Raw genomic sequence first — 18,763 nt, forward strand, 5'->3', positions numbered from 1 at the left:
TGAAACTGTGGAGAAATATTATATTGAAAGCCGGCTGAAAGTTTTAACAGATCGTGACATACACCTGCCCCTGGAAATACTACCACGTTTGAGGACGACCAGCTATGGTGAGTCGTATTAATGGAATCGCAATTTAATGAACATATAACGAGAACAGCTTAGTCATATATATTTATTGCACGAAGTAAATATCTTCAACTAATAAGCAAATGCTTGTAATAACTCTTTAGGTGTTTGCACCCTCCATAGACCAAGTCCCAAAACCAGGGTATCATACCTAACCTTTTCTACCTTCTTTTTATTACCTAGGCGGGGGGGGGGGTAGCATACCCCTCCAGTACCCCCTCATTTATTAGCACTATATGCCAACTTGAAAACGCCACATTAAGAACTCTCGGTGTTTGAGGGTGTTGTGGACTATGCGCGGTGATATGCAGCAGATGTTTTCGTCATTTCGCGATAAATATGAGGTCGGAACAGACTTCAAATGTTCTGTAAGTTGGTAGTCCATTTCCCTCTGTCTCTGTGCATCGCTCTCTGCAACATTTACGTACAATGGGTAATTATTTTAAGCTGCAAGGCATAGAGAGACAGCGGCCTCCGAAGTAAATGGCGTTTCGACAAAGGCAAGTAAATTCCACCATGCATATTATGACATAAGGAGCTATATCATATCAGTAAGGTTTATAAGCTCCTTTAATCAAATGTAATGAAAGTTTGAGAGTGACATTTTGTACCTTTTGTAAACGCAATCAATATAATGCCGATACTGTTTAATAGGCTCATCAGGAAACTTATGAAACGCATTTTCATATTCAAAAGTTATTTTTGTTCAATCGTGATGTAATGCATTTGTATTTTTGTTCACTCGTGATATAATGCATTTGTATCGTGCGTCAATCAAGCAAAAATTAATCCCGGATTTAACCGCAGAATCGTAGACCGTAATTGCATAGGTGAAACATGGCTCTCGTTCCCGTGGAGTTTCAACAAACAGTTTAAAGTCATTATCATTTTTTAAATTTTCAGTTTAGCTGTGTAAATCATGCTAATTCTTCCCCCCAAAATTACAGTACGAAGCCGACGCTTTACACGTTTTACCAGCTTTGCCTTCGGGCGCTGAACAATTAAGTAATATTATTCCATAACAAAATAGTAAAATAAATAAAATATATCGAAAGTCCGAGGCAGATTGAACCTGGAAATTTACCCCCATATTAGTGTCTCGAAGTCTAGGCTGTATTGAGTTCACCAAGCCGAGTACAGGCAGCCACGTCGTGATGATAGACAGGGCCTGATGAGGGATTCTTGTGCATAATATAGAAAGCGTTTGTTCTGTGGTGGACGGGAGGTGTTCAGTTGTTTCAACATATCGCATAAAACATACATTAAATGAAATTTATTATTGTTATTGTTTTTGTTATTGTTGTTATTGTTGTTGGTATAGTAAACTTCATTGGTATAACGAAATATTAAACATTCTCTCTCTCCCTCCCACTTTCTCTTTGTTTTTCTCTTTCTTTTCTCGTTTTCTCTTTCTTTATATATCTTTCTCTCTCTTTTCCTTTTGTCTTTCTCCTTTTATATTTCTCTCTTTTTCTTTCTTTGTCTCTTTCTCTTTTTCTTTCTTTCTTCTCTTTCTCTCCCCCCATTCTCTGTGTGTGTGTGTGTGTGTGTGTGTGTGTGTGTGTGTGTGTGTGTGTGTGTGTGTGTGTGTGTGTGTGTGTGTGTGTGTGTGTGTGTGTGTGTGTGTGTGTGTGTGTGTGTGTTTTTCGATAAACGATATACAACATGTGTTAACTATTTTTATACCAGTGATATTTACTGCTCGCATGAGTTTGTATGGTATTTAGAAACGTACTTGACGAGGAAGTGAGGTTAGGCTTGCGGGAGCGGAAACACGTTTTTTATTAGATTTCGTGCAAAGATAATTGAAATGAACACCACTTGAACCTAATATGTGATGGAGATATACATTTAACACAATTGATCCTGATTTATATACGGTTGAAATTCAGATATGATAATGATTTCAAGGATAGCCGTGCAATGTTAAGAGATTTCTTGGGACATTAAATGTTCTTGTAATTGTGTCCATAAGCCGCGGTCACACTACTACTTGGTGTGGAAGGATCCCGAGATAGGGGGTGATTTTGCCCCGCCCTAGCTGTCTACCGTGGTTTGATCCCGCCCATACCTAGGGACGCGAAGTAGACCGTCGTGTCGGTCTTTGCCCCTCGGTATATGCTGACCCTCGCCAATAATGTCATAATTTATTTTATTATTATTATTATTTTTTTTTTTTCATTCTCGGCGCCAAGTTCGAGTATGGATCTCCCTCCTATAGTAGTTTATTCGCTCACTGACAGCAGTAAGGACAATGAAGAACCGTGGAAAACAAATCACAACTACAAAAACAGAACATCGCGATGAAGAGGGAGGAAGGGAGAGGGAGAGGGAGAGGGAGAGGGATGGAGGATGAGAGGGAGAGGGAGAGGGAGAGGGAGGATGAGGGAGAGAGAGAGAGAGAGAGAGAGAGAGAGGGAGGATGAGGGAGAGAGAGAGAGGGGAGGATGAGGAGAGGGAGAGGGAGGATGAGAGAGAGGGAGAGGGAGGATGAGGGAGAGAGAGAGAGAGAGAGGGAGGATGAGGGAGAGAGAGAGAGAGGAGGGAGGAGGGGGAGAGAGAGAGAGGGAGGATGAGGAGAGAGAGAGAGAGAGGGAGGAGAGGGGGAGAGAGAGAGAGGGAGGATGAGGGAGAGAGAGAGAGAGGGAGGAGAGGGAGAGGGGAGAGAGGGAGAGGATGAGGGAGAGAGAGAGAGAGAGGGAGGACGAGGGAGAGAGAGAGAGAGGGAGGACGAGGGAGAGAGAGAGAGAGGGAGAGGAGAGAGGGAGAGAGAGAGAGAGGGGGGGAGGAGAGGGAGAGAGAGAGAGGGAGGGGGGAGGATGAGGGAGAGAGAGGAGGGAGGGGGAGGATGAGGGAGAGAGAGAGAGGGAGGGAGGATGAGGGAGAGAGGAGAGAGAGAGAGGAGGGGGAGGATGAGGGAGAGAGAGAGAGGGAGGGGGGATGAGGGAGAGAGAGAGAGAGAGGGAGGGAGGATGAGGGAGAGAGAGAGAGGGAGGGGGGGAGGATGAGGGAGAGAGAGAGAGGGAGGGGGGAGGATGAGGGAGAGAGAGAGAGGAGGGAGTGGGGGGGAGGATGAGGGAGGAGGAGAGAGAGGGAGGGGGGGAGAGGATGAGGGAGGAGAGAGAGAGGGAGGGGGGGAGGATGAGGGAGAGAGAGAGAGGGAGGGGGGGGAGGATGGGGAGAGAGAGAGAGGGAGGGGGGGAGGATGAGGGAGAGAGAGAGAGGGAGGGGGGGAGGAAGGAGAGAGAGAGAGGGAGGGGGGAGGAAGGGAGAGAGAGGGAGGGAGGGGGGGGGAGGATGAGAGAGAGAGAGAGAGGGAGGGGGGGGAGGATGAGAGAGGAGAGAGAGGGAGGGGGGGGGAGGATGAGAGAGAGAGAGAGAGGGAGGGGGGGGAGGATGAGAGAGAGAGAGAGAGAGGGAGGGGGGGGAGGATGAGAGAAAAGAGAGGGAGGGGGGGAGGATGAGAGAGAGAGGAGAGGGGGGGGGGGAGGATGAGAGAGAGAGGGAGGGGGGGAGGATGAGAGAGGGAGGGGGGGGATGAGAGAGAGAGAGGGAGGGGGGGATGAGAGAGAGAGAGGGAGGGGGGGGGGCTTATCCCCCATTTCCGCGTCTACCGGAAGTTTCCGGCGGGAATAACGATAAGAAATTTCGGAGTATCTTTACATCGCATATATATAGATTTCTTCTTTTCTGGGGGGAGGGGAGGGAGGAGGAGAGATTAGACGAAGCGAGTCTCCAGTTCGGCCTTTTCCCTCAAAGGAAGGCGTCGTGAGCGCGTTTCGGCAGAAGAGAAGCCAAAATCGGAGGTTTGAGACGAGCTGAATTCAGGGGGAGAAGCGCGTACGGACAAGTGCGATGGAAAGTCTAAGGTGATAAAAAAAAAAATAACGGAAAGACGATACGAAACAACTAGATAAAAAAAAAAACGAAACAGGAGAAGGAAAAGAGAATTGGACTACGTGACATTCCTCCAAGAGAGAGATGGATAGGACCTTTCCCCCCCCGGCGTTACCCCCGCGCGCCCCCGCAGCCAAGTCCGCGCCCAGGTCCGGCTGCCGTCCGAACCATCAGTACATCGACGCAAGCAAAGTCATCAGGAACTTCGGCAAGCCTGCGTCCGGAAGCGGCGCCGCGGCACTCAACGCCAGCCAAGCACCAGTCCCCGGCAACCACAAAGCTGTCGAGGGACTGCCCAAGATCGACGGTCCTAAGGCGAGCGGCAAAGGTGCGCGTCGCGACCCGAAGCACGGCAGCTCCAACGGTGAAATATTTGTGGCATTTTAATTAAAGGTGTTCTGCTTTGTGAAACGCTGGTTGGGAATAACGTATGTGGGAATGAAGGGCTGCCGCTGTAATTATTCAAAGAAAAGTTTGGAATGAAGTATAATAATAATAATAATAATCTCTGACTGACATCACAATAGAACGGATAATATTTTTCATTACCAGTGCCATTATAAACTTACGCATTACTCTGCCCAAAGAAGTTATGTAATTCGTGCCATTTTGATTATTTGTTGTCCAGCTATGTTTGAGAAAAGGTGAAATTCCTTTGACCGAGTAACTAGCGGTTTTTCGGAGACGTAAGTACATTGGGATAGATTAATGTCGCTAACAGCCACAGTGCTCAAGGCTTACTCACAACCCACCCAACCTACACCAATAACGTTACATATTTTAACTTTTAATAACGTTACACATTTTAACTTTTTTTTTTTTTATACAGGAGTACATTGCCGATATGCTGGGTAGGTTTAGGGTACTGTAACTGTAACTGTTCACATAATCATGCCTTAAACTTGGAAAAATTGTTTTCGATTTTTCTTTACACGAGGATATATAATACAGTTCGTTTTATTCTATTTCAGAATAAATAGTTTCCAAAATATGAGGTGACTTTACATAGATTGTGGAATTGGACCCAAATATTTTAGTTTAGTCAGAGCAACTACAGCGAAGTTTATGCAGGGATACCTTGCTGGAAATCCAAATTATTTTCTGGCGCCGTTTCTATGTTAATAGCATGTCCATATGGAATAAAAAAAAAGCGGCGATTTCCAAAATAATTATAGTATTAACAAGTAATCATATTCAGTACGTACACACACACACACACACACACACACACACACACACACACACACACACACACACACACACACACACACACACACACACACACATTACTCTAATACAGACATCAATACGTGAAGATAGTTTTAAAAAAACTGAAATATAGTTCATACTTCGATAACTTGAAGTTGGTTGATATGATGATAAAGATTATTAAAAGAAATTTTCAAATAGTAAAAGATTTGCAACAATAAGACAAATACTTAATATATAAACCGAGTCATCACAAATCAGCACAGAATTGAACCAAAATATAATGATAATTATAAAAATAATAATGATACTAATAATAATGAAAATGAAATTGAGAATGGGGAAAAAAAATATTGACTATGATGATAATGTTAAAGGTAATAATATTATTTACCCAATGTCAGCGGGAGCCAAGACTACAATGCCATGCCCACTGTAATAAAAGAAATTATCTGTTGTCTTTACACATAGATGGCTCTGCAAGTGCTTAGTCACCAAGGAGTCAGATATTAGTCTTACCTATTTCATCTATTTTCCTTTTTTCCTTGATTTTTTGAAAGCTTCATTTCTCTCGTTTTATTGTCTTTGATGTTATTAATATTTTGATATTGATAACAATGATGATAATGTCAGTATTAATAATATTGGAAAGAAAAAACACATGGGGTTAATCATAATGTTAATATTGATAATGATAAACATACTTAGATCACTCACTCAGCTACCTCATAACAAAATACACGCATGAAACTTCAGCCGATATGTTGGATAAGTTTTCTTGGAACATTTGATGAGCCTGTGAAAGTGATGCGAGCAGAGTATAAGTATATAGACGCATGAAAAAAAATCGTATTCATAAGCAAAATATATATTCCAGACTTTTCCCGGATAAGAAAGAACAAACCGGCAACTCGGTCCGAGCTCTGGAGGAATCCGATTCTCCATTTTTCTCTTATTTTACTCATCTGATTCGTAATACTTTTGTTTACATAACTTTTTGTATGTTGAAACTTGTGCACTATATTTTCCATTGCTTTTTGTTAAAATTTGCGAGCCTTTATCATTATTCGTTCTCAAATGAAACTTGGCGATTCGAAGTAATCTGTAGTCGGGTGAGATGCCAGTTCGTTTATAGTATTTGGGCAGAAATAAAGTTTGAAATGATGTATGAAATTGCTCTTTATAGAAGAAATACCATCTAGGGATAACTTAAACAGTTGTCATGCACGTAAATGGGTATCATTAGGATTTGGGCCCAAAGTTTTAAAATAAGGGGGTATTTGTTATTCCTGTAGAGTATGGGGAGATGGGGATGCATTAGAACTGAAGGGGGGGGGGGTAAATCACCTTAGATTTTTGGACAAGTCTAGAAAAAAATAGGGTAGATCGCTAAAGCTTTTTATTTTATGTAGTCATCATTATCACATTTATAATCACCTATCTTAATATATTCAGAAATTTATTTATTTCCGGATATTGCTCTCAGGGTCCCTTTCCCGTCGGCAGCCGCCCGTGCCACCGCTGCCTCCCCAGAAGTCGCTGCCGCCCGTGCCACCGCTGCCGCCCTGCATTGTCAAGTACCCCCCGCCGCCTCCAGCTGGTCCCCAACCTGACCAGCTCGACGTCGAGTTCATGAAAGTCGCGAAGGACTCCGGTAAAATCGTGCCCAGGAGTGGCACTGCAGTACCCGTCACCCGCCATGCGTCATCTGTCTCTATCACCCGCCATGCCTCACTGTGTGTCTCTTATCACCCGCCATGCCTCACTGTGTGTCTCTATCACCCGCCATGCCTCACTGTGTGTCTCTTATCACCCGCCATGCCTCACTATGTCTCTCTATCACCCGCCATGCCTCACTGTGTCTCTCTATCATCCGCCATGCCTCACTGTGTCTCTATCACCCGCCATGCCTCACTGTGTCTCTCTATCACCCGCCATGCCTCACTGTGTCTCTCTATCACCCGCCATGCCTCACTGTGTCTCTCTATCACCCGCCATGCCTCACTGTGTCTATCACCCGCCATGCCTCACTGTGCGTCTCCATCACACGCCATGCCTCACTGTGCGTCTCCATCACCCGCCATGCCTCACTGTGCGTCTCCATCACCCGCCATGCCTCACTGTGCGTCTCCAACACTACTCGTACCTCGTCTAAAGGTGTCGAGAGGACGCCAGGAACTGACCGCTTTGAACCGAGGTCCAACAGTAAGCTGCCAGAGTCAAAGCTTGGAAGCCCTCAGTGATAAATGCTGCAGTTTTTCATTCCGTTGTCGCCTTGTTGCTACGTCATTCTGTGACTGTTGCTGTTGCAGTGAGTGATTGTGATTAACGCAGCAGCTAATTGTTATTAATGTTAATGCTTATGGTAGTAGTAGTTGTAGCATTAATAGTCGTATTTTAAAATTTATCACCATAATCATCATATAGACGCGTTTTTTTTTTTCTTTTTCTTTTTCTCTTTCTTCAATCTCTTCCTGGGCTCAAAGGCAAAAGTAAGTATTCTAGAGCAGCTAATCTTTACCTCTGTTCTTGAATCATGCCTCCTCTGGAAACCCCCCCCTACCCCGCCCCCGCAAGGAAAAAGGTCTTTTGAGGAAATCGAAACTTAAAATTCCCAATTCTGTAATGACAATTTCATTAATACACCTTTAGATTCAAAGGTAGAAATTCATCAGTGCATTGAACAACAAAACTAGCATCACGAAGTTTTTCTTCCGTGGCATTAAAAAAAAAAAAAAAAAAAAAAAAATAATAATAAATAAATAAAACTAGGCCAGTCCAAGTTGACGATTTGATGTGACCGCCAGACATGCTCTCTTGTGCATGATACTGGGTCATATGGTATCCATAATGGTTAATAGTCAATAGTTAAATAAATGTGCTAGACATCAAAGGTCATTAACACTATGGTATAGGGTAAAATTAAGTAACAGATGGGATAAGTGAACAGAGGAGATGAAGAGAAGGAAAAGGAAAAGGGGAGAAGAAAAAAACATGCAAAATGGGCTAGGGCGAGGGCTGAGGTCCAAGGCAGGGCTGCCGATTCCTTGGGCGTCGGGTCTCCGTCTCCTAGGACCCCCCGCCTCACAAGACGACATCGAGCAAGGGATTAAAGGGGGTATATATGGCATGCATAGATACACCATCTAACGCACCAACCAGCAGGTACTTTAGTTGGGAAGCAAATTGAGATGATTTCCTGAAGTTAAAATCAATTTTAAGGGTTGAAAGGAGGACTCAAAATAGGCCTAAATTATCTCACTATGGTTTAATGGAAAAATAATATTTTCTAAAGTAATGCATTTTTTTTTTCTTTTACGAGTGGACACTGAAAGTTTCGTCGAGTCCTTGGATTATTATTACTGCCTTCTTTGTAGGTGATGGTGTGATCCATTTATTGATTTGTTAATAACCGTTGCGCTTGCATTTCCAACCAGCGAGCCACTGCCTGTAAAGTTGAAGAGAAAAAAAAAAAGGTTCTTTTAAAAGTCGGCCATCCAGTCGGAATTACAGCTGGCCACTGATAACGCAAAACTTCCGAAGCTTCCCCTCTCTCACGACCGTATGTTAAGGGTTAAAATGTGTAAGAATTACCAGCTTTATACGTCATGGCAGTTTTTTTTTTTTTTGCTTTTTTCAAAAAAGTTGGTAGCAGTAACTGAATGTCACGTGACTTGGCAGTCTCCGTTCAGCCGACGTCGCTCTATGACCCAGAATACAATCCGTGTTAAAGGAATACCTGATATGTGACCTTGACTATCACTTACACGCGACCTTGGACAATCATTGTAAACCCGATTTGTGAAAAAAAACGTAAAGAAAAGCGGCATTGGAGTCTTTCCTTTGCACCAAGATATATTAGAATATTATGCTTAGATTCGGTTAAGCACAAGCGATATGATGGCGTTTGTTTCCTGTGGAGCCTGTATTAAAAAGATACATATTGACTGCGATTTTTTTTTTGTTTTGTTAATATATAACGGTTGTTTTTTGTTGGTGAATTTGTAATGTGTTCTGCCCCCCCCCCCATGCATCGTGTTTATAAACTTAATGACATTATATTTAGTTTATATAAGTTTTGGATAAATCCACGTATATAAATTGGATTATAGCCCATCACGCTTATAAAACTCTTACTGAAATATAGACTATTGTAGAAGAAAAAAAATAATGCATCATAATTGTTTCGATGGTGATAACTATAAATGTTCACCATATATCTTTAGTGAACCAAAAAAAAAAAAACTTCAGTATGTGGAAGATTTACACATCAAAGGGACATAAAACAAGTGAAATATGACACACGATAACGCACGGGAAATTTAGTACGAAGCATATCCCTGAGGAATAACTTGGGGATTACAACCAGAAATGACTGGGGGAGGGGGGGGGGATTACAACCAGAAATCACTCAGGGGGGGAGGATTACAACCACAAACGACTCGGGGGGGGGGGGGCGGAGCGGTCTTACAACCAGAAATTTCCACGGAACTTGATAAAATGGAATCTCTTATCTCCGAACAGTTAAAGCCGCGTCGACGGTATCGGACGTAGCCGTCATCCACGCGTCCGAAACCCAGGTCGTCGACTACCTCGCCGATTTCTTCGAGCAGATGAATCCGAGGAGGGAAAATAGTCACAAAATCAGGTAATTAAGAGAACCTTTCGGTTGTAAATGAGGTAATTAAGGGAGCGTTTCGGTTGTAAGGGAGTTAATTAAGGGAGCTTTTCGGTTGTAAGAGAGTTAATTAAGAGAGCTTTTGGGTTGTAAGTGAATGGTTTCACGAAAGTTGTTGGTTGTGAAAGATCTTTATGATAATGTTTGGAGCCCGGTGGCGACAGGCGAAAAATTATCCGAAAAATGATAATTCCAGCGCTTTTAATTTATCTATATTATGTGCATTGATAATATGTCTACCCTCGTATATATGTATATACATATCTGTATTTGTTTGTCTATTTATCTGTATTTATGTATATTTATCAATTGACTTTCCTGTTTATTTACTTGTTAAATTATTTCTCTCTCTATTTACCAGTTTTATTAGTTTTTGTATTGGTATATTCATCTATTTACATGTTTTGTTTATGTATTTCATTATTTATTTTACTTATTTTTTATCTACTGAACATATCTTATGCATTTCCTAACTTATTTGCATACTATTTACTTGTTTACTTGTATATTTATTAAATTAGTTATTTAATAATTTGCATACTAACTTGTTTGCGCGCCAACGTGTTAACTTGCTTATTTATTTGAACCAATCAAACTCCACCGATTATAAGAGTGGCCTTGCTCCATCCCGCAGCGTGAAGGCGTGCTGCGTCGCGAGCGTAGCGGCGGAGGGCAGAGGCAGAAGCAAAGGCGTCCTGAAGGCTGCTGAAAATGCTCACGTCCAGGTGAGCCTCAGTTGGGGAGAGTCTTTGCCTCAGGATAGTTTACTTTAGTCTGCTTTACACTGATTGGCGTGGAGGCTTTCGAGAGGAGGAGGTTGTAGTTATGTTTAGGGTGTGTGTGTGTGTGTGTGTGTGTGTGTGTGTGTGTGTGTGTGTGTATGTATGTATGTATGTGTGTGTATGGAGGGTCATTAACAGGCGGAACCGGTGACCTCGCCTCGCTCCCCCCCCCCCTTATTCCCGGCACCTGCCCCATTATTCCTTCCACGCCACGTGTTCAGTGGATGCTCGCTGCCTCTGCCCCAGGATGACCTAGCTTACTCAGTTCATGTCCAGCACCCAACGTGATAAGGTCAGTCCAGCCTTCGCCCTCAGGGTGGGTTGGCCGGACACGTGACCCCATGCTCACCGCTTTACCCTAAGACATCATCTCGTGCTTTCCCTTACTGTGTTGTACTCTTCAATAAAGAGTCAAGCCGTCATACAATTATAACTACCCCTGCTAGCCATTGTACGAGGGTTCATAGACTTTTACGGTGAGTATGGTGTACCATGCTACGCACCAACCAATATTGCAAGTGATGAAGAAATGGAATTTTTTTTATAACTCTCTCCAAGATACTTTAGACACAATCCATAACCAGAGATGTAAAAATAATCAGGGGAGACCTTCAAAGCCAAAGTAGGAAAAAATAATCTAAAAAATTACACCTGTGGAAATTCGGGCCTTGGAGATAAAATGAAAGAGGTAAAGGATTTTATGAATTCTGTAGTTACAAATAATTAGTTTATAGCCAATACATTGTTCCAACAAACCACCACAGACACTTGTACACTTTCGGTTTTTCACCAGACAAAAGAACACGCAACCAAAATTGGAACATTGTGCTGAACCAAAAATGGAAGAGTTGCATAAAAAATTCCAAAACAAGACCGGGGGGCCGACTTGCAACAGTGACCACCAACTACTAAACTAAGACTTTAAAATAATACTCAAAAAGATGGAGCGTCCCAACACCACCCTAAAGCTCGACACAAAACTCTTGATAACAAATACAGGAAATTTGCTAGTTGTCAAACAAATTTGAAATATCAATCAATGTGAAGAGATAAACCACCAAATGAGTGCGGGAAGAAGGAAAAGAAACTCTTGCTGAGCACTGCTAAGAAACTAATCGCCAAAAAGAAAAAAGGGACAAATTCCCCTGGATATCTGAAAAAAACACTAAGTGAAATGAAAACAAGAAGTGCCTAAAATAAAAAGGTGCAAATCATCCAGGTGCAAAAGTAAGTTACAAAAAAATAAAATACAAAAATTCAAAGAATTATTTGCGACAAGATAAGGAAAAATATTTAAATTAAACATTACCAGAGGAATTGAAAACTGTTCTCTCAATAAGACAAAAACTAAAGGAACTCTACCAATGGAGTACGAAACATCACACGAAAATTTAAACCTACAATGGACACTATCAAAACTGAAGATGGAATTGTTTTATGTGATGGAAAAGAAGTCAAAGATAGAGGGAATCAATACTTGTTACAATTATACAAAAAAGAATAAAAACTAACAACAACAAACATTAATTAGAATCCATGACAGCGAGGAGACCCCCGCACTGCCGGACGAAGTTATAAAAGCCATAAAAAGAAGTAAAGAATAACAAGAGCCCCGGAATAGATGAAATAACAAAGCAGAAAAAACTAATTAAGATGCTGGGAAAGTTGTTGAATACTTCTACACACTCTGTTACAACAACTATGGAATGAAAAGAAAATGGCCAGAAGGACTGGTAAAAATCAGTCTTTACTCCCATACCTAAAAAAGGTGGACGCAATCCAATGGCAACAATAATAGACAAGTGCCTGAATAAGTAACAGCAGCAAAATTTTGTGAAAATTAATTGCGGAAAGAATTGAAGTTGAAGTTAAGGAGAGGAAATTGCAGACGAACAACGCAGGGTTTCGCCTTGGAAAAAGGTACAGAAAACCAGATTCTAAATTTATAAATTGATCATAGGGAAAAACAGGAGAACATCAAAAAGACCGTAATACACTGTGTTTCATCGTTTATGTGAAAAAGCTTTTGATACTGTTTGATTCATCGATATACTCTGGAATAACATGTACGAATATGACGTTTCAAAAAACACATCATCCAATTAATAAAAAGCCTTGTATGGACCAACAACAAGCAGCTGTAAGAACCACTTATGGGTTAAACAGAATGGTTCCGAAGTCAAACAAGGAGTACGACAGGGTTGCATTCTGTCTCCGCACCTCTTAATATATATTCTGAACAACAATTATGAGAGGTGCTTAGAGAATTCCTCTGAGGAACTGTGGATGTTGGAGGTAACCCAAAATATCAATCTGAGGTACGGCCGATGATATAGTTTGATTGCCAGCAGGATCACTGAACTACAAACAACTACTAGATAAAGTTAGAGAGCAAGACGAAAGGCTGCTTGTTTCTAATGCCAAGAAAACTAAGATCATGGAAGATTCAAAGGATAACCGGCAATGCAAACAATTGGATGAACATGTTACAATGTCAATGGAAGGTATTGTGGAAAATGTGATAAAGAGGTGTCACTTATCTTGGAGATTGTTTAACTTAATACATATGATGATTCACCGGAGATAAAAAGAAGACTTCCACTTGTCCACAAAGCGCACAATTGCTCTCAATAACATCGGAAAGACCGCAGCATTTCTTACGGACAAAAGCTGACGTTATTGAACTCATTAGTTTTCAATTGCATCATATGGTTCTGAGTGTTGGGGTGTTGAAGTAGATAGGGCAAGCAAAAGACAATAGTTTTGAAATGTGGTGTTACAGACGAGTACTCGTTATTTAGCTGACAGAGAAGAAAGACGAATGATGAAGTGCTGAGAAAAGATAAATTGTGTAAAGACGACGTGGACATCTTGAACAAGAGGAAATTAAAGTTTAGGTCAATGTAATGAGAAGTAAAAGTAGTTGAGAAAAACTGCTGGACAGGGCTGGTGATAGGAAACAGAGGAAGAGCAAACGAAGACAAGACTGAGCGACAATATAAAAGGATATTTGCGGGCTGTCGATGGTATAAGTGGAAAGAAAAGCGTAAGATCGAGTTTAGTGGCGAAGGCTGGTGGAGAGGTCCACGGCTGCTCAAACATGAGCATACCGTTATTGATGATGATGATGGTGTACCAGGTTGTGTGTGTCTGTGTCTGTGTCTGAGAGAGACGTAGCAGTATGTGTGTGTGTGCGTGAGACGTAGCAGTATGTGTGTGTGTGCGTGAGGACGTAGCAGTATGTGGTGTGTGCGTGAGACGTAGCAGTATGGTGGGTTGCGTGAGGAAGTAGCAGTAGTGTGTGTTGTGCGTGAGAGTAGCAGTATGTGTGTGTTGTGCGTGAGAAGTAGCAGTATGTGTGTGTGTGCGTGAGACTGTAGCAGTATGTGTGTGTGTGCGTGAGACGTAGCAGTATGTGTGTGTGTGTGCGCGTGAGACGTAGCAGTATGTGTGTGTGTGTGCGCGTGAGACGTAGCAGTATGTGTGTGTGTGTGCGCGTGAGACGTAGCAGTATGTGTGTGTGTGTGCGCGTGAGACGTAGCAGTATGTGTGTGTGTGTGCGCGTGAGACGTAGCAGTATGTGTGTGTGTGTGCGCGTGAGACGTAGCAGTATGTGTGTGTGTGTGGCGCGTGAGACGTAGCAGTATGTGTGTGTGTGTGCGCGTGAGACGTAGCAGTATGTGTGTGTGTGTGCGCGTGAGACGTAGCAGTATGTGGTGTGTGTGCGCGTGAGACGTAGCAGTATGTGTGTGTGTGTGCGCGTGAGGATCAGTAGCAGTATGTGTGTGTGTGTGCGCGTGAGACGTAGCAGTATGTGTGTGTGTGTGCGCGTGAGACGTAGCAGTATGTGTGTGTGTGTGCGCGTGAGACGTAGGCAGTATGTGGTGTGTGTGCGCGTGAGGAAGTAGCAGTATGGCTGTGTGTGTGCGCGTGAGACGTAGCAGTTATGTGTGTGTGTGTGCGCGTGAGACGTACCAGTATGTGTGTGTGAGATGCATGAAGTCGGTGTACACGCATATACATGCGATTCTAATAATCTAGGGCGAGGAGGGACGCCATAGATTAGACGTGCGAATTATTAGCAATCTCGACCCCCTTAAAAAGGAAATAGATAAATAAATCGACCAGAACGAAACCGCCTAATTTCAGGAGGGAAAACCACGTCCTCTCTCTCCGTCTCTATCTGTCTTCGTGTATCTCTGCCTGTGTGTCTCTCTCTCCGTCTCTATCTGTCTTTGTGTATCTCTGCCTCTGTCTCTCTCTCTCTCTCTTCTATATCTATCTACTATCATCTCTATCATATCTACTCTCTATATCTCTCTTATATACTATCTCTGCATCGTTTGTGTGTGTCTACTCTATATACTACATTCTATGTCTCGATATATCATACTTGTCGATGGTTTATCTATATCTAGTGTATATGTGTATCTATCTATATGTATTGTGTATATTATATCTCCTCTGTATGTCATGTGTAATATATATCTCTTGTCTGTCTGTGTATATATATCTATCGATAGTCGTATCTGTTTATTCTATATATATATGTATGTATCTGTGTATATATAAATATATATATATATATTGGTAATGTGTTATATATATATATATATATGTATGTAGGTTTATGTGATATCATAATCTATATCGTCAGGGTATATATATATATCATATATAATTATATATATATATATACTATATATATTTATAATATATATATGTATGTATACTGTGTATATATATATATATATATATATCATATGTCTATGGGGTGTATATATATATATATCTATATATCTATGTATATGTGCTAATATATATATTATAGATATAATAATATCCACTCATATATATTATATGTATATGTATATATATCTTTTTTCTCCCCTGGGTTTTTGTATCTCTCTCTTTTTCTCTTTCTCTCTCTCCCTTCCCTTTTTTTTTACTCTCTCTCTTCCCTTCTGTGTATTATCTCTCTCTCTTCTTCTCGTGTATCTTCTCTCTTTCTGTCTCTGTGTATTCTCTCCCCTCCTCTCTCTCTCTCTGTTATCTCTCTCTCTCTCCTCTCCTCTCTCTCTCTCCTCTCCCTTTTCTCTCTCTTCTCTCTCTCTCTCTCTCTTTGTCTGTCTGTTTTTCTCCCTCTCTCTCTCTCTTTTCTGTCTCTGTGTATTTTTCTCTCTCTCTTTTTCTCTCTGTCTCTGTGTATCTCTCTCTCTCTCTCTCTCTCTCTCTCCCTCCTCTCTGTCTTGTATCTCTCTCTTCTCTTTTTCTCTTCTCTCCCTCTCCCCTCCCCTCTCACTTTCTCCCTCTCTCTCTCTTCCCCTCTCTCTCTCTCTCTCTCTGTGTTCTCTCTCCCCTCTCTCTCTCTTCTGTCTCTGTGTATCTTCTCTCTCTCTCTCTCTTCTTTCCCCTCCTCTCCCCTCTCTCTCTCTCTCTCTCTTCTCTCTCTCTCTCTCTCTGTCTCTCTCTCTCTCTCCTCTCTCTCTGTCTCTGTGTATCTCTCTCTCTCTCTGTCTGTCTCTGTATCTCTCTCTCTCAAATTATCGTTATTTTTCAGCTGGTCTTGGTGTCCGCTAGCTTCATTCGGTGCTGCGGCGATGCCCTCGTGTGCAAGCGTCTCAGGGAGATCCTGGAGCCACAAAGGGTCCTGTGTCTGCTGCTGGGCGAGGCGGACGAGGCCAAACTGAAGGCGCCGCAGCTGGCAGGTGAGGCGAGGTGGACCACTTTGCCGGTTGTGCGACAGAGATTTAAACGTGCACGTATAGGTGTAAACATGCATACATACACGGATGTAAACACGTACTCGTACATACATATGTAAGTGTAAACACATATTCGTACATACACTAATGTAAACACACATCCACGGATGCTTGTAACGATTTATACAGTTGTATACATGTAAACGCGAGTGCGTACACACACACACACACACACACACACACACACACACACACACACACACAATAAATAAATAAATAAATCCTCTTTCCTTTCTCCTCTCACTGCCCTTCCTTCCCCCCCCCCCCCCCCCCCCCTTTAGGCCTAGGCTCCCCTTCTACCTGGCGATCCATCAGATTCGAAACCATCAACCTGGACTCAATTTCGGAGCTTCTGGAGGAGATGGTGAAGGTGCTGGATTTCCTGGCGGCGCCTCCCCTCCCGCCCTCCTCCTTCTCCACCTCCTCCCTCCAGCGGCAGGGGCGTGGGCGGAAGTTACGCAATCAGGAGCAAGGGAAGTTCCACGTGATACCGAGTCAGCTGTCATGGGTAGGTGCTGCATGCTTTTAATGCTGATTGTGTATGATGAGGGTCGTTCAGTATAGGTATTTCTGCACATGTTATTTGCTCGTTCACGTGTTCTCTATTTTCGATGATGGCGAATCAAAAGGTATCTCGTAAGAGCATTAATCTTGTAGTTACCAGTAGTCTCATAAATAATAAACCTCAGTGTTCAGTCACTACTACACTGCCCAGCCCCTTTATTTTAGAAGCGCTCCATTCCGCACTGAATGTCAGCGGAGATGGACTGCCTTTGAAGAACCAGCTTCCAAGACGTAAGCAACGGCCGTAGTCACATAATAATGCTCATTGGCTTTCGTTTCTCATAACGCGTTATTACTTCCGCGACAGGAGGCAGTGCAACAGTTCTCTATCGTGACACTTGTATCTCTTACCTGTCATGCAGTCTAATATTGTGGAGGGGAGGATCTTGCTCTTCTTCACTCACGGTATCCTGAACAGTAACTAGAAAAAAATCCACCCAACAGTAATCTAAAACCAGTTACGAAGCCATACAAACCTCCTCCTCCCTCTCCCACAGAAGCAAACGAGTCTGACGGTCCTGTTTGAGACGGAGGTAGGACACGAGAAAGGAGTGAAGATAAGGTTGGAGTCCGAACACGGGATTTACGCCCACGCTGAAAGTCTCCACTTGCTCAACCCATATGCCGTGAGCTTCGAAATTCCTGGTATGGTCTCTTGGAGACGACTTTTAAATTTCTATCGTCCGTTTGGTTGTGTGTTGTATTCTCAATGTCTCCTTTCGTGTCGGTCTCGATTTTGTCTTTATCTGATGCCCTTTTTTTCGTGCTTTCAAATCCTTTCTCGCACGTTCAAGGTCTGTCTCCTTATCTATCCATCACCGTTTTTAAGTCTCGCTTATATTCCAAGTTCTCCACGCTCGGATCCCCCTTACCTGAAGAAAACATTGTTCTGTCGAAAATAGTATCGCAGAATCAATCAAAATCTACTTCTCATGACTTTGACGAATGACTTCCCCAGATAGAACTCTGCTTATCATGACTTTGACGACTGACTTCCCCAGATAGAACTCTGCTTATCATGACTTTGACGACTGACTTCCCCAGATAGAACTCTGCTTATCATGACTTTGACTTCCCCAGATAGCGTCCGGCTGACCTCTGGGAAGCTGTCGGTCACGGTCTCGCTGTTCGACGTGTGTCTTGGGTCATGCAAGGTCAGAGTCGAGACGAGGATCGACAACCTGAAGGCGATCTTAGAGTCGTTCACATACCCTTTGGAGGTCATGTCCCTGGTAAGAATTTACGAGTCGTTTGCTTATGTGAATGTTTTTAAAGCAGTAGTTTATTAATAAATATATATTTTTTGTAAGCAGTGGTGATTATATTCTATAACTAGCGAGGACTTTTTTTTTAAGCATCTACGTCCTCTTTTTAAAACGAAAGCTTCCACGGGGTTTCGCCTCTTCCTGTTTCCCCCCAGACCATGGGCGTGTCCTCCACCAGAGGAAACCTGGACGACCACCTGTCGGAGCTACTGAAGGGGCGCGTGCCACCCTCCTCGTTCGGGCCGAGGGTGTCCTTGAAGAGTAAGTCGCAAGGCGTGTGGCGGCTGCGGTTTATCTTATGGTTTAGTTCATATATATATATATATATATATATATATATATATATATATATATATATATATATATATATATATATATATATATATAATAATCTTTTACTATGATTTTGCCAGTTTGTTCTTCGTGTTGTACAATTTATGATGGAGAAGAGTACAAAGCGGTTTACCTCCCATCGCA

General features: G+C 42.5%; 1 protein-coding gene across 1 annotated transcript in view; it reads left to right on the forward strand.

The window, feature by feature from the left end:
* The window catches only part of LOC119576471, a 30,546-nt gene that overhangs the window by 1,182 nt on the left and 10,601 nt on the right, over nucleotides 1-18,763 (forward strand). Inside the window, exons 4-13 of the mRNA XM_037924177.1 lie at nucleotides 1-107; nucleotides 4,157-4,351; nucleotides 6,719-6,886; nucleotides 9,757-9,880; nucleotides 10,545-10,635; nucleotides 16,253-16,400; nucleotides 16,739-16,965; nucleotides 17,519-17,666; nucleotides 18,102-18,253; nucleotides 18,442-18,547. The exon at nucleotides 1-107 is cut by the window's left edge and continues 63 nt beyond it. Coding sequence (XP_037780105.1) covers nucleotides 1-107; nucleotides 4,157-4,351; nucleotides 6,719-6,886; nucleotides 9,757-9,880; nucleotides 10,545-10,635; nucleotides 16,253-16,400; nucleotides 16,739-16,965; nucleotides 17,519-17,666; nucleotides 18,102-18,253; nucleotides 18,442-18,547 — 1,466 coding nt within the window. The remainder of the gene's footprint in view (nucleotides 108-4,156; nucleotides 4,352-6,718; nucleotides 6,887-9,756; nucleotides 9,881-10,544; nucleotides 10,636-16,252; nucleotides 16,401-16,738; nucleotides 16,966-17,518; nucleotides 17,667-18,101; nucleotides 18,254-18,441; nucleotides 18,548-18,763) is intronic.

This window comes from Penaeus monodon, chromosome 8 (assembly GCF_015228065.2).
Source record: "Penaeus monodon isolate SGIC_2016 chromosome 8, NSTDA_Pmon_1, whole genome shotgun sequence".
NCBI lineage: Eukaryota > Metazoa > Arthropoda > Malacostraca > Decapoda > Penaeidae > Penaeus > Penaeus monodon.